At 42.5% G+C, this 16,795-nt stretch overlaps 2 protein-coding genes across 9 annotated transcripts in view; one reads left to right on the forward strand and one right to left on the reverse strand.

Moving 5' to 3' along the window:
• The window catches only part of SDK2 (sidekick cell adhesion molecule 2), a 97,405-nt gene that overhangs the window by 44,427 nt on the left and 36,183 nt on the right, over positions 1-16,795 (reverse strand). The window contains exons 2-3 of the mRNA XM_053454071.1: positions 9,767-9,873; positions 498-645 (exon numbers count right to left, since the gene is read on the reverse strand). Coding sequence (XP_053310046.1) covers positions 498-645; positions 9,767-9,873 — 255 coding nt within the window. The remainder of the gene's footprint in view (positions 1-497; positions 646-9,766; positions 9,874-16,795) is intronic.
• RPL38 (ribosomal protein L38) overlaps positions 1-16,795 on the forward strand; it is a 265,046-nt gene that overhangs the window by 36,971 nt on the left and 211,280 nt on the right. Inside the window, exon 1 of one of the 8 annotated variants that reach the window (XM_053454059.1) lies at positions 9,844-9,847. The exons of 6 other annotated variants lie outside the window; for them this stretch is intronic. The gene's annotated coding sequence lies outside the window, so the exon portion shown is untranslated. Of the gene's footprint in view, positions 1-9,843; positions 9,848-13,211; positions 13,216-16,795 lie in introns of those variants that run through there. One more of the 8 variants, XM_053454052.1, reaches the window with a different exon arrangement.

Below are 16,795 nucleotides of genomic sequence, written 5' to 3' on the forward strand. Positions count from 1 at the left end.
TAAAAAAAAAAAACAGTAATTAGACCGGTAAATAATAGCTTTTGTTTGTTTCTTTGTGATGGTGAAATGATTATTCATCTATGTCTTAATAATAAATTCCAAATTCCAATCAGAACACGGAAAAACAAGGTCGACATCTCCCTGGAGCCACACATATATTGAACATTTATTCAAGCTTAATTTCTTGTCAGATTTGTTACAAACAAAAAGGTTGTTTTTGTAAAAAGGTAACAAAAAAGGTTCTTTAAAGAGACAGTTTAATGTCTCTGACGCCCCCTCTAAAGAAAAAATACATATTAACGTACTTTAATATGCTTTCTTCTAAAGAAAAAAGCACGTATCTAAGCTTGAAACTGCAGCCCTGCAGCTGGCCTTCTGCTATGTTGGCCGACGACTCCTGTCACTGATTGGCAGGCTTGAATTTATACGTTTTAATATGTTTTGATGTTTTAAGGCCGGCATATTTCTCACCGTAAACGCCCAAACAGGACACTTACATTCGGCTGCTGGGGGGGATCTTCCTGCCGTCCCTGAACCACGTCACCTGGGGCTGTGGGAAGCTGGCGATGCTAGGCGCTATGATGACGGCGGCGTCCCCGTGAGAGACGGTCTGTGACGTGTCCCCATCCTCAAAGTTCCCCATATCTGAAATCAGAGCCGAGATGGAAATGTGAGCGCGACAGCAAAACATATGTATTTTATACATAATACCGGAGTTATGACCCCAACTGTCCTGGGACGGTCAAACAGTCCCACCTTTTAACTCAATGACATACATGGGCAACTCATTGAGATAGCATTCGAGATATCTCCACACACAAAGTATACATTACGCAGGGCCAGCTCACTCCTTCTACAGGAGAAGCTCATCGGGGGTTGCTTCTTCAGCATGCAGACTTGAGTCATGGAGTCATTAATGTCCAACCAGCCTGCGCACCATTCTATTTATACCATAATGTCTCGTACTAGACCCAGCTTTGGGGGTACTAGACCTAGCTTAGGGGTTTTACCAAGAATGCACCATACCTAATTCAAGCTGGTCTATACCTAAACATGGCTTTGGCAGCAACTTTGGATGGGGACAACTATAAGCCCCAGATCTGTACATGGTGGCACCTAAACAAGGAAGCCCAGGTTTGGCAGCACATGTGGAACCATTGGAGCCACATAGCTCAGTACGTGGTGGCACCTAAACAAGGAAGCCCAGGTTTAGCACCACATGTGGGCCCGTTGGAGCCACATAGCTTTGTACGTGGTGACACCTAAACAAGGAAGCCCAGGTTTGGCAGCATATGAGGACCTCTTGGAGCCACATAGCTTTGTACGTGGTGACACCTAAACAAGGAAGCCCAGGTTTGGCAGCACATGTGGGCCCGTTGGAGCCACATAGCTTTGTACGTGGTGACACCTAAACAAGGAAGCCCAGGTTTGGCAGCATATGAGGACCTCTTGGAGCCACATAGCTCTGTACGTGGTGACTCCACCAGTATTCACTAACAAAACTGTAAACTAATTGGCAAAAGCATCCAAACACAATGCTTGTTATTAACTCCCTTTAATTGCTGTAATTAAATACATCCAAAGTATTTGGCTTTAACAACATCATCATTAAAGATACTCGTTAGCACAGCTGGTGGATTAATTCTTCATCAGCTTCCTGTTTTCCCATTTTCTACAAATAGAACTGCCTCTTTCCCCGCATTAATGGCCCGGGGGGGTAATTAAATCCTACATTTTGCATTATCCCCAAACATTTACTCCCGAAAAAGAAAGTTAATTGTATTTATTAATGGGTTAAAGGAAACACTCATCCCTTTTTCAATTGAAACAAAATATGTACTTTCATTGAATATTGTAGCAAAGACGTTCATATTTGTAAACGGAATTTAAAAAAATAAACAGTGGATTTATTTAAATAAACTTTTTCCCCCCAAAAGAATATATATAATAATTGCTCCTTGACAACGCTCAGAGTGCTGCCGAAGATATTAAAAATTTCCCTGAAATTGCCAGGTTTAAGCCAAAATCCTACTATATTCTCTATTCCCTGCCAACAATGGTAGTTTTTTTTTAAATTAAAAAGTCCTATTTCGCACAATTTCCATTTATGTGACACTAATGCACCCCTTGATGACGAGTCATTAGTTGAAGTTAAATTTCATCTGAAGAAGAGACTTCTGAGGTCCTAAAAAGCTTCCATTGCTTTATTTTATGCTGCCCCACCATGAGTCACCTGCATTCAAGCAGGGATATCAACCAAAATTTGTGCTGTATATTATATATATATATATATTAAGTAGTTAATGTAAGTTTTTGCTCGCTTTTAATACCCGGCGGGTTTTTTTGCAGCCAGGATCCGTCTCTCGGAGCAGGGCATGCTGGGTAACGAGAGACTAATTAAAACCCCGGCGGTGTCACTGCCTTGGAACTCAGTGGGGTATTTGATGGAAGTGTGTGGCGTGTCCTGAGCGGAGTGTTTGATGCTGCCTGCCAGCATGTGGCAGGAACACGGAGATGATTCTGCGCATGGATCCTCGTTACTTTCCTGCCGCTGTCGGCGAGGCCGTGCGGGAAGGAATAATAAGACGCACTCCCTAGAAGTGACCTAATTTCAAAGCCCGCTTCGGGAGATGTCCTCGGAGCGGAATCCGAACGATAATTCTGGCGTTTCTAAAATTCTACATTTTAAAAGTTTATAACCATACCCCGGAACTCTCAGGGTCTGACCCGGAGTCTCAGGGTTTTTGCCCCAATCTCAGGGTCTCAGGGTGAAGGGGTAGATTCTTGGGGTCACACAGTCTGGAGCCGACTACTTCCTATTCTGCCCCCCCCCCCCCCGCTGAGATCGTACATAAGACTCCCAGTTGGGTGCTTTTGCTCCCAGTGTGTTATGGCTGTTATCCCTGCTTGAATGCAGGTGACTCGATTTAGTGAACAATGGCAAGTCAAGGTTTCCACCAGGGCCGGTATTAGAGGCATTTGGGCAACACATCTGGCAAATGACTGCATGGAATCCTTATGACGGGTTTTTAAAGGGTTAGTATTAGCTATGTCCATAGCCTGATTGCATTGGTTTTATATCATAGCATATTTGGATATAATGTGTGGATACCTTCCAGCTGTCCTGGAGTTGGTGGTACAGTCTCAATGTGAAAGTCAGTTCCACAATGTCTAGTTTATTAGAGGTGAGATTCCAAAAAATTAAGTATTTCATCGGAATTTTCTTATTAACCCCTCTTCTGCCACGCTTCACTGGTCCTTCTAGCTGCGTGCGGTTTAACTGCCTTGGGGCCCGATCGTAGTGAACTGCTTTGTGGCTGCTGCGATCAGGTGTGATGCCCCTCCGGGGTAGATGCCTGAGATGATTAATTCTTACCCAGAGGTGCCTATTACAGCGGGAATAAATAATCCGCTCCAGCGGTTTGGTCTCCAGATTCCTCCGGGGTACCCTGGCGTTTAACCCCTGCTGGTCAGCCGACACACATCCAATTCTAATGCTACGGGGGCAAATCAGCAACAAGTGGATGAATTCAGAGGCAGGTTGTTGCAGAAAACAAATGTAATACTTAAGATGCAGCGAAACACGCTTGGTAAACACCGCAAAGTGCCAACATATCATCAGCGAAGGAATTCAAACTCACGCGGGGTAGACATATGGCTCCGAAATCTAAAACTAGAGGGTCAGAGGCTTAGATGGAATAGAAGGAAGTTTTACTTTACTGACAGGGTGGTAGATAAGTGGAACAGCCTCCCAGCAGAAGTGGTAGGGGGTAATATAGTGAAGGGATTTAAACATGCATGGGATAGACATACGGCTCCTGAAGAGACCAAGGACTGATTGAGTCTTTACAGCAGGAGAAACAGGTGACTAGATGAGGCCGAATGGGGATGATCTGGGGCAAATACTATGCTTCCATATTAGCCAAATAGCCTTAAAACATTGCATTGTGCCATATTCTAAAGGAAGAACGAACTTCTCATAAGCGACCCCAAACACAGAATGGGTCCATGATCTTCTTCTTCTAGGGCCACACTCCCAAAAGAGCTAAGTAGCCCCTTACTTGGTCCTTTATCCTTACTTGTAATACAGTACGACATTTCTTTGGCAACAGAAGAAAGATATAGTTTATGATCACCGTTTAATGTTTTAACCAATTCCTGCTGTTTCTATACACATTATCGGGGCTTTTAGGGCTGTAGAACCCTGCGATACCCTCAAACCCAGCAAAACATTCCGACCTCCTAGAAAAGAGGGGGCACCAGGAAGAACAGAGGGGGTAGAGGGTGGGACCACGAATCCTGCACAGGGACACTCAGAGGGTATGTTGTTTAAACCGTAAGCTCCTATTGCTGAAGGGGTTAAACCCCCACTACTGCTTTCATCTCCTCTTCCTATTGTCTCTGTCTCCGAGCCACTTGTTATGATTCATTTCAGGGCAGTTGGAGCCGGTGTATGAAATGTCTCTCAGCGCACAGATCTGATTCATATGTATTCATATCTCTTTCAGAGCGGCGATAAAAAAACATCTAACAACCAAGTGTGAAGAATAAGCTCCCGGCAGCTCCTCGGCCTCGGCGCCTCTCTCCGGCATCATTTCTCACCGGGTCAAGTAGAAAAATATTGTCTGTTACACGACTGTTATTGGAAGAACATCATACCGCGTCTCCTCATTCTAAAATCACCCTCCGGAGGTGCAGATAGTGAATCTCTGCTCCGTTCATCTCCGGGCTCTTCAAATACTTTTGATCTCTGTGACTCGGTCCCACGGAATTTATCCCATTTGAAATGGATGTTTTCATCCCTATAGGCTTTTATGAAACCATCCTCAACGAGTCACCGCGATAAATTTCTTTGAAACACCCTCGGGTTTATATATATTATTGAAACCTCAGCAAAGACGATGACTCCTAGTCATCTTGGGCAGCGCAGTATATCGACGATGTTTCCCGTTGTCAAAACGTTTGGTCAACGTTATAAATGGAGAAGTGGTTTTCCTGTTGTCAAAATCCGCAGGATTATTCCTCCCCATTAACGTTTCGCTCCCCCATTGCTCAGGCAGCCTTTGTAAAAGTGGAGAGTAGAAGGGAGAGGACTCCAGGAGAGGAGATCGATTACATCATGCTAGCTACATTGATGCTTATAATCAGATTCCGGTAGGACCTGTTGTCCATCATGGTCATGAAATTAGGTTTCCACATGCCGAGGTGGTGGGATTTGGTTTTATGGATGCTTTAAGGGTAGTATTTTTTTTGTAAATAACATTGGAAGTTGAGTCCTGGAGTTCTGAAGGACTCTTTTTTGGGGGGGCAGACATGAGCCTAATAGGGTTTTCTGGCTTCATCAAGTTCGTCGCCATTAGAACCTCTTGGATATGTTGATTTGTTACGAATGAATGTCCTGTTCATTCATCTGGCGTACAAACAGTTACAGTGTTCTTGGTGTCCACCTAGATGTCAAGCCATCATTTGCTTGATTGGGGTTTTTGGCTATTTCTGCAAAATAACCATAAAGGCTGGATTTTGCTCCTTTAAAACCATGTTTTTACATTGCCAAAATCCCCAAGAGAGCTTTATCTAAAGGAAATCAGCGACGTTTATATCCGTATTCAAGGGATTTAGCCCACAAAAAAAAGAGAAAAGACTGTGCTTCCTCCATGTCATATAAAATAGCTATTAAATTTTTTAAAATTAATTTGAATATTCATTGTTTTGTCTAGAGGCCGATATCCTCGGTAAAATCCATCAGCTGTTAATAATAATACAATACTGAGGGTACCCGTAACAAGAGAGAGGTGCTTTCCCACTGAGAGCTGGCGGTGCTAGCCGGAGCTCAGCGCATCTTAATGGACTCATTTAGGAGTCAATGTTGATCGTTTCCCCCGGTGCTTCCAACAGCCGCGCAATCTGGAGGAGCGTATGAATGAAGGTCCACTCTAAATGAAAGGACGAGAAAGCATTCATTTCCAGATAATGTCCCGCTGTCACCCGCGACTTATCCGTCCCTCACCGCCGTCACAGAAATCACTTGTTTTCGCATTGCTTTCGGATCTGGAGGCTGTGTCAAAATACTGATGACTCCTGATGACTTTCAAACAGACTCTTATGGGGAGACATCCATGAAATCACCTTTGTATATATATATATATATATATATATATATATATATATATATAGCTATAGGCAGCCAGCTATATCAGCACCCTACATAAGACCTGGTTATCCCTTTAAGGACAAGAAGCGTGAGATACCCTTCCTCCTGTCCAAATGGTTAATGGCAGATGGTAGTTAATGACCCCACTCAGAAATATACATTAACTTGGCTTCTACGCAGTGCGCTTAACCGCTATTACTAAACATTTTCAAAGCGTACATCTCAAGTGTCTCGATACTTGTGAACAGGCTCTGAAAATTGTGTTTTGTACTTTCTATGAGCCTCCAAAAAAAAACAGACATTCAAGAAAAAATTAGGCAGAAGATGAGTGTGGCGCCTAGTTAGCTCATGTGAGACGCAGGTTTTCCCTCGCTGGAGAATAAGTCTTAACACGCTAGAATGTTACTAAATTCTGTGTTTTGGGATACTAGGTTACTGCACACAATCCTGGTGGGTAAAGCGTTTATACTGTACGGGGGCAAAGCCTTTATTTCGGCAGTTAACGCTCAGACACATCCCCCACACTGATACATTACCACATTGTGATCTATGTAGTCATATATAATCTCGCAGTAACATATAGTATTACACATTTATGCGGATTTGTTTCTTTAGATGTGATGTATGCATCTAATTACAAAACAGGGAGCTAGATGTCAATAATGGATGTTCACCACAACCAGCTCCAGGACCCGGAGCATGCTGATTCCCATCCACCCATTTCCCTGAAGAGTGTGGAACTGTAATGGTGAATGTTTTAAATTCCTTATGAGCGTTCTTTCCCTGGTTTGTGCAGATCAATTTCCAGCTTCAACAACCCCTCTTTGGGTCACAAGCTCACCATAACAGACCAAAGGGTATTGCGTGTCAAGTGGATTTACGCATTAAGACGTTGGCTCAACCGATCGTTGAGCTGCAGATCTTGGGGTCTTTTTTTTCCTCCAGTTGTAAATGTATCGATGGAACAATTTGTTTTCATTCCTAACATGGTCCTCCCCGCACCTACACTGTCTCTCTCTCTCTGGTACTAGCACCACAATCACGTCAAAACCCAGAGCCTGTTGGATACGGGTCACCTTTGACTAAGACCTCTTTTTTTATTCCTCACGTTCAATTTCTCACCAAGGACTTCCACTTTAACCTGTGGAACATCCACAGAATACATTTGTTTGCAACGCCTGATCTTAACACAGTCTCAACTCACACAAGGCACATATTTCGCCACCACCTTCTCCTGCAATCATTTGGGGAAATAATCACAGATTCCTCCTACTTCCATTCCCCGCTCTCATACGGATTGATGTATTTAACCTAAATAATGCATGTGTGGATTCTGAATGGAAACAACAGAATTCCAAGGTGATACATGAGGCAAGGCTTTGTTGTATGGTTCCTTGGCATGGTAAGGTTCTTTGATATGATCAACACAGTCACTTTAGTGAGCAAACTGTGGACTTCTACCTAGACTTCTGTCCCTCTTCCCTACCATGCAAGTTGTCTTCTGCTCTGCACTTTAAGTCTACAGTCCACCCACCACATCAACAGAATTAACTGGACCTTAGTATTTCAATGAAGGGTCCATTCTTTTCCCAGTAATAAGTGTGGTCTCACCTTGAGTGTGATGCTAGTTCCTATACTCTATTTCATGTTTGTTCTCTAAATCTCAATTGCACCTGTTATCAGCTATGGTGTTATGAATAAAGACAAATTAGTAATTTTGTGAATTACACCATTTTTATCAGCAGATTGTGCGGTTAACCAGCAGGGGCATTCATACTTCACTGAACAAGCTGTGTGTTCTTTGAGATGTTTGTTCTGTGTGTCTGTATATTAACCCACTATTAAGCGGAGTGAAATAATATGGCACCATTGTTGATAAGCATGCAGGAGCAAAAAGGAACAAGGCAAAATGGTGATAGTTGGTGATGAGGAGAACAACGAAGCAGGAGATAGGAATCAGGGAAAAAGGAAACTGGACAGAGAAAAGAGATGGGAAAAAGGAGGGAGACAGGGAACAATTGTTCTGGCTCAGTAGTGGGTTAAACTTGATGGAAAGAATGAAAGAAGATAGGAAAATGGAAGAGAATGGAGATAAGGAACTAGAAATAGAAGGGAGGTAGGAAAATGAAAGAGAGAGGAAAGGGGAAAAAGGAGAACAGAAAAGGAAAGAGAAGAGCTAAAGCGAGAAAAGGAAGCAAAGTTGATGGTAAACAAGGGGGGGGGCGAAAGGAGAGAAGAAACACGGAAGAGACAGTAAAAATGAAAAAAGTAAGATAGAAAAAGGAAAGTGAAAGGCTACAGGAAAAGGGGTAGGAAAAGAAGAAAGCAAAAAGGAAGAGAAAGGCGATAAGAAACAGGGGAGAGAATGGAGATAAGAAGCAGGCAAAAAAAAGATAGAAATTGGGAAGCAAAATGGGATAGGAAACAGGGAAGCAAAAGGAGACAGGGAACAGGGAAGATAATGGAGATGCGAAAGTTGAAAATATACAAGATATGTGAAGAGGAAGAAGAAGTAATAGAGATGTGAAACGAAACAAGATGCGAAAGAGAAAGGAGACACAGAAGATGGTCTAAGGAGACTTGGGGGGTACATAGGTAGACAGATCGATAGACAGATAGACTGTGCTCTATATATAGGGTTAATATTTAATATAATATTTCATTGCATGAATTTCTTTTAAAATAAGTATTATGACCTGCTGACTCTGTTAAGTAGTAGGAATGAATGCAAGCTGTAATACTGATTGCTCGTCGGGCTGAGGGAAAACCAACTTGGCTGTAATTGGTTATTTCTTTTAATGGGCCAGCATAATAGTTCTTTAGATAATAGCGGACTGGTCGCGGAAAAAATTCTGTTCCTGAGATAGAACTTGCAAAAGAGGCATTGATCTAACAGGGTGCCGACTATGGGATTAGCCGCGATAACACTTTGGAGAGTGACTGTAGCTATAAATGTGGCATTGAAACCGTCATAAATCATTGATACTGCTGCCTACTGATGGTGGGTCACTGACGGGGCAGACACAATGTTCACATGGAATAACTCCATTAATAAGTGTATTCAGACATTGCACGGTGCGTCTCTTTTTTTTAGCTGGTTGACGGTGCTTCTGCTGCCAGAATTGATGCAGGGCAAAGGTGTGAAGAGTTCAAAACAGACATTTTTACTATAACCAAATTTAGTTATGGTAAAATGTACCTATATTTGGCAACAGTCTGGGTACGGTATCCTCCCGACAGCGTCCCAACTGTCTCGAATTTCCACCAGTCCCGAAACTTACAGGACACGTCCAAATTTATGTAGCCTGTCCATGTCCTATATAGCTGTGACAATTCAGATGTACCACTCTCAGCCACGCACACACCACTCTCAGCCACGCACACACACCACTCTCGGTCACACGATCCACACACACCACTCTCGGCCATGTAAATCACTCTACTACATACACCGATCTACCGCACTCTACCACATACAACCGACACCCCAAGTTTATAATACATTTGTTTTCAGTATTAACCCTACAGTTTCAATACACAATGAATTCTATTTCCTATTAAAGCTTATTTTTTTTGTTCAATATTCAATAGGGAGTTTGGATGATATTAACTTACATGCCACTTGGACTTCAGTTTGCCTCTGCAGTAATGCTCCCATACGATTCCGCACAATACATCGGTAATTCCCAGCGTGGGTTCTGTCCAGAGATGTTATCATGTACCTGCGGAAAAAAAAAAGCAGAGACAAAGATAAAGCAAAGAATAAAAGTTAGGTAAAGGGAGAGTGTATGATTACACGTGTGTTAAGTCTCTTGGGGCAGGCTCGGGCCTCTGATTGTTCTTGGAATATATTTCCCACCATGCTTGAGATGTTACAATATGGCTTAAAAATTCTGGCAAGAGAAGTCGAAGAACTGGTGGTGAGCCAAAGTTTGTTACGGCTGAGGCCCAAGATGCATAATTCATTTACAACAGGGTGGAGGAATGGAGACTACCCTTGTCCATGTTACGGTCACTTAGGACCACAGCCATCACAAACGATCTTGGCGCCTGGGGCAAAATTAGTGCCAGATGTGTATTGAAGCACCATCACATCTAGTGCGAAGACGGAGGTTGTGCCCCATGCCGCTGGCACATCTGCGTCCAATGGGATTAACAATGGGGAAGTTGCCATGGGGCACCTGGTGGCAAGGGCCCCCATCTGCTGCCAACTTTCTCTTGTGTAATTTTGTGTCCGCGCTGCACATGACGAATACTGCCCTTGTTTTGACGGGTGATGTGGAGTCCCAGATAGAGTATTTGCAGAGTGATATACACCATTATGGGCATCAGCGATAGCAGAGTCAGCTTCTTACTCCCTGTCATGTGACAGAATCAACTAGTATATATATATGTATGTGTGTGTGTGTGTGTCCGTGTATGGGTCTGTGTGTGCGTGGTTTGTGTATGTGCAGTATGCCTTTGTGTGTCTCTCTATAGCCTGGTTGTCTCTCTGTTGCCTCTCTTATGGCCCTGCTTAGGACTTCAATAGTTAGGAAAAATGAGTCCTCTCAAACATGGCATGTTACCCCAAAAGGATGCTGGGAAGCGTGACCCACAATTGTGAAATCCAAGGTTTTTCCGATCCCCGGTTATGCACTTCACGGCAAGCCACTCTTAGTGCTATAGGATTATATAATTACGTACCAATTAAACCAAAATGCAAGATTGTTGTTTATTTTGTGAAGCATGAATCACTCTAAAAAAATCCCTAATTAGAGCAAATAACATTCATTCACTGAGCAGAAAATGCATTTCACCTGCTCCACGCTCAAGATGAGTTTGACACAGAGATAGGCACAATATCTATATTCCAATTCACAATATTACACTTAAAATGCCCCTAGTACCTTTGATACAGAACACACAGACAAGATTGATGTTCTAAATCCCCCCTGTTCTTCTGGACCCAGTCCCTTGCCAATTTCGCTGTGTAGTTACCTTCAATCATTCCTTTCCCGGGACGGACGCGCTATCAGTAGTGAAATGAGTTGCAGAGCTTACAATTATAACATTCTAAATAACAATACATATGAATATGTAAAAGCTTGTTTAATAGTTATAAAACAGGCACAAAACTAACACATTTTGGTTTCTGCTGTTATGAATGTGAAGAATATGCAGTCTTTTTTTTTCTCCACTAAAATATATTTGCTGATACCCAAGAAAATAAATACAAAAAGCTCACTTAAGCTATTTTCAAATGAGATATTTCCCAAGATGAATAGACTTTGTGGCGAGAGAATAGTTCTTCAATTTAAATATATACATTTCTAAGGAGTAGTGAATTTTAAGAAGAAAATTTATATTCTGCTTCTGTGTGTTTCTTTCTAATAAATGGCAAAAAAATCTTTTGTTTTCTAATAATAAACAACCTTATATGGCACATTGTTAATTAATTTTATTAGCCAAATGCGTAACCTTACATTTTTGCACGTTGAAACTCTTTTATACAATGCATCTATTTAATGTAACATTTTAATATTAATGTTTTATTTTTTTCCAGAATTAAGACAGATTGCCCTGTAGAATTTATATCTTTTTTATTATTATTATTCATGTTCTTAATTGAGTTTAAATAAAGATCCTTCTTTTTCTCCCAGGCGAAATGATGTACTAAAAAAAAAAAACCAAAAGCAACAGAACACCTAAAATTATTCATCTGAACATCCCTCCCAGAATGCTCTGCTTCTCCAGATACAGAACAATGCCTGCTCTTGGCATTGACCCTAATTGTATCGAGTGCCATCTGTTTTTAGCAGTAAGGGGGGGCTTTTTTTCTGGCACGGATGGCAGGATTGAGTAGTTCCAGTGGTCTGGCTGCCTGTGTAGAAATCTCGCTCGTCATTTTTCCGCAGCTGGGTTTCACAGGGGGGAGGCCTGAGTACAGGCGGCACAAACACAATGTCTCAGCCGTTCCCGCATGCAGAACGAGAACGCCGCTGGTTTAATGTAGTCCTCTTTGGGAAGCACAGACTTTAATTTCCAACGGAACACAGGCATTTACTGTTAAAATCCCAAAGTTGGTCCAGAGGACATGGATAGAAGTCATACTTTGGTAAAACGGTGAAGAAATTTACATTAATCCAATGAATTCCTTGTTTTGTTGGGTATGAGGGTATCGCGGGGTTCTACAGCCCTTAAAGCCCCGATAATGTGTATAGAAACTGTTCTTACTGCCTTACAAAAATGATACCAATAGATCATTAAGTCACGCAAAAAAATGTCCATCGTTGGCTAGTTACATTTTTTTCTTTGTGGGGGGGGGGTGAAGGGTGAAGACTCCATGAAGAATGGATTGGAAATAATCATTAAAGCACCAGGCTTGAGAAAGATATGAAACTGCCCTGCTAAATATGCATTCGTTTGAACGTAAATAATAGATTTTTCTGACCCTGGGACTCTTCAAATATTAAGCCTTTTCAGTCCATCACAATTATTATTTTATAGCAAACTGTTAATGAATGCCAAAGTGTTCCACCAACATTCCATGTGAAAATAATGTATTGCCAGAAGGTTAGGATGTTCTGAATCCACCTGTGTTTAATCTCAAGCCTGAAAATCTGCCTATTTACCCCGAGACTGGGTTAGAAAGCGTGGCAAACCGTGACCTTTTCCAAGTCAGCTCCGAGGAACTCCGAGGAACATCCAAAGAGAGAAAAAATAAGTTGTTTAGGGGTTGGAATAATAATGTGTAGAGAAGAGAAGAGCCCTGGGCTGGACCATACCATCCGGGCTATTACATCGCTTTAGTAATTCTGCTAGCAGATTGTATTAACGGGAATAATTCATCATTCGGCATATGGTTAGGACAAGGAGAATAAGTATCGGCCGATATGAACTAGTCAGTAATTAGCAACTTATTTCATTTCCCCGGAGATATAATTTGTGGGCTTGATGTTGAAAGAAAAATAAAAGTTGATCTCTTAATCGGAATTCCATCATCACCGGTCAGACCACACGACGAGCAGACTTTAAATTGAAAATGATTATTATTTAGCAAAGCAAATTACGCACAAAGTCGGGTCATGTCCCCCCCCTTCTTCTGTCTATCAATGCTGTGAGGATGTCCGGGTTAATTATTAGCAAGAGGCCTCTTCTAGCCAAGCTTCTGTGCTCCTCTTATCTGCCTGTCAGTGATTTGGACCCCAGAGTGCCTGAATTATTGGCCCGGAGAGATACCGGGATTACAGACTGCAAGTGTAAGCTTATTAAACAGCCCTAATAAACAGGAGAGGCTGAACCCAAACAGGAAAACAGTCCGGAGGATAAACTCGGATTAGTTGCTCCAAGCTGCGGATCTTCCCTAAATGACCTATTTTGCAAATCGCGCTTTTTTAACCCTCATGCAACAAAACACCGAGATATAACAAGCGGGGACCATCTTCTTCCTTGGGCTTATAGCCTACTTAAGATAAAAATAAACGTAATACCAGGGGCCGGACCGATTATCACGAGGGGGCTCTGGCACTAAGTCCAGCGGCCGCCAGATGACGTAGGTGCGACCGACGGCTTGATTTGCGCATCCGCTTGGTTGGGGGCCATCGTAATATTCAGCAGATCAGATCTATTCAGCACCATCCTTTTTCCTGCTGTAAAGACTCAAACCATAATCAGTCGTTGGTCTCGTCTTACATTCAGGAGCCGTATGCCCTATCCCATGCATGTTTAATACCCTCACTGTATTACCCTCTAGCACGTTTGCTGGGAGCCTGTTCCACGTATCTACCACTCTCTCAGTAGAATAGTAAAAACGAATGACATATCCCCGCTACACAATACTAAAAAAGGACTTTGAAGGGGTCTGCATGGCATAATATTCCTATATTGCTTTAACACACACCAAAAACCCTGCACACTTCATAAAAGCCGCAGAGCTATTATTACCAAAGCAGATTCTAGAGGTCACCGCGTGTTTTGGAGCCTCTAATTTCACACACATTATGGATCAGCTCTGGGCTCTTTTTTCTTGCGTTTGATTGAATTTCATCCTCTTGTTCCAAGTAGTTTTTTTTTATTTTTATTTTTTTTAAAGATGGTCCCTTCATGTGATTGGCTGCGGACCCCCGAGGCTCTTCATAAAAGGCTAAGATACTAAGGTGCTAGTGTTAATAAGACACTCATTGAAATACTACATCAAGAGAAGGAGGAAAAAAAAAGAGAACAAAAAATCATTTGTATCTTGTGTATCTAGGATACTGAAAGAAGAATCGAGACACAGAAAAAGTGTAAAAAAAAATGGATTATTTGTTCCAGCTCAGAAAATAAATGGAAGATGTACTAAATGAAATGTTCATTTTAAAGGCAGAGAGACGTACAAATCCCATTTTCACATACTGTTGAAACATACTTTGCTCGCTTGTTGAGTATCTACGGAACAAATGGGCTTTTTCTTTTTATACTCTTTTTTACTACCCTTTTTTGACGTTTCGTAGTATCCAAACACACTGAAAAATGAAGAGGACACGGCATATAAAAGCACAGATAACACGCAGACGCTCTTTGTGTGGACAGGCGTGCGCGTTATATGCATACCTACCTGTTTGGGATGGGAAACCCTTGGGGGGCATAACTAGAAACCACAGGGCCTTGGTGCAAAAATTGCCCCAGGGCCCCCCAACTTCAACAGCTGGTCTGTGCCATCATTGCCCCTAATCAACTTGTCTGTGCCTCCTTTGCCCCTTGCCCCCTTCCAACATACACTCTGCCACACATATGTAAACTCGAGCAGCCTCGGTTTCACCGCGGGGTCATGTGACGTAGCATGACCCACAATACGTTGCCCTGGCTCCACTGCCAGTTGTGGTGGATCACAGCTCCCACATAGCGGGAGATGTGGTGTTATGTTGTCATATGACATGGGTGATGCTGTGTGATGTCACGCATTCATGGCATCGGCCATGAATGCAAACTACAAATTCCAATATTTGCCAAATCAGAGAACTAAAATAAAAAGTGAGTTTAGCTCAGTTTTAACAGGTGTTACTGCTCAGAGACCTGCGATTGTTTGCATGGTAATTAGTTACGAAGCAACATATGTTTTACCGGCTCTATTTATAGACCGAGAAATGCAAATTAAGTTGCTTGATACTGCAGAGCGGTGATTGGGATGATGACAACGTCTCTTCATGTCAATTGTTCATTGAGTGTCAATGGATCAATGGGTGTGCAGCAACGACCCAACAAATAAAAATCCGATATATCGAAAACGAAGGGTTAATAATTTGCGTCTCTTTAGGAAGGGTCCCTGTAGTTCCCAAAGCAGACTGTAGATGGCGCTGCTGTCCACCTCAGCTGCGATTTCTTTTTCCGGAGTTACGTCAGGCGGGAGAACTTTACGTTGTCTCCATCGATGGCTTCGACACCCACCTTTCCTAACAGGCGCAGGCCACGGAGCTTGCAGCCGCCAAGTCGAGCAAATAAGATCACGACTCCATCTCTACGTAGCCGATTCAAGTCTTAGATCTAATGGAAAGGGCAGAATACTGCCCCCAACAAACACATATCTCTCTTGACACCTGTTACGATATCATGAAATGTGTTTGAGCGTCCTTACGTTGTTAGCTGCTACCGTCTTTGGCTGGGGGCTATACCAAATATCCACTACTTTTAGTATGGAGTAAAGTAGAGAAAAGACCCCAGAAATGGCCAAACTTTATCACAGCAGCACAACTGTTGGAAAGAAAGCAGGTCGTATACTTATTACATGTTGGAGAATACAGAATAATTTGGAGCGGGAAATGAAACTAGCTTGATAGGATAACGATGTTATCCTAAGTTGGGTTTACAATGTGAGAAAAGGGTACTAGGGTATCTGGAGCATCGAGAGTTCTCGTCGGACAGGTAGGAGTTAAAACACAACAGGTGGGAATCATCGAGCCGTGGAGGGCTTTGAGAAAAAAGGCCGTGCTCAGGGAGAGATGTGTGGAAATCTATAAAACGCTTTATTGAAAGTGAAAGATTTGTGAGCAGTGAAGCAGGGCGCCCCGAGGGCAGACAGTTGTGTGAGGCTTGTAACGGGATGAAGACTAAGTGACAGTTCCTATGTTCTAATACTCATCTTCAGAACAGCCTCTCCCTTATTACCTCGATCACAAAACAAAAGCTCGCCAGACTCTCTTTTTTAGGCCGTTGTTAAAAATGACAAAACAGAGAATGTTGCGTCGTGGGAGGACGCTCGAAAGAAGTGGTGGGATTTTGGGTTTGGATGGCACGGAGAAGAAAAAAGGAGAACTGGTAGGGAGATAACATCAAAGAAATTTAACAAAGTTGGGATTGGAGATAAAGGAAGAGAACATCTGTGCACGGAGCTAGAATTGGGGCTCCCTGCCGATGACTTCCTGGCCCTTTATTAAGTATTTATTACTTTTTTTGTTTAAAAAAAAAATCTTAACCTGCTTATCTAAAATTCTTGGCACAGGAGGTAGTGGAGTCTCAACCCTTGAAGGTGAAGTCCGCGTCATGGGTCATCTTCACTGTTACTTATTGTGCTTCTGAACACAGCTGGCAAATGAGATAAAAAAAAGCCAACATATGACATCACGTTTTGACAGGCGGCACACAGAAGTGCAAGAGAAACCCAGACCTCCTGTTGCATCTCCCATG

Source organism: Spea bombifrons, chromosome 13 (genome assembly GCF_027358695.1).
Source record: "Spea bombifrons isolate aSpeBom1 chromosome 13, aSpeBom1.2.pri, whole genome shotgun sequence".
Classification (NCBI taxonomy): domain Eukaryota; kingdom Metazoa; phylum Chordata; class Amphibia; order Anura; family Pelobatidae; genus Spea; species Spea bombifrons.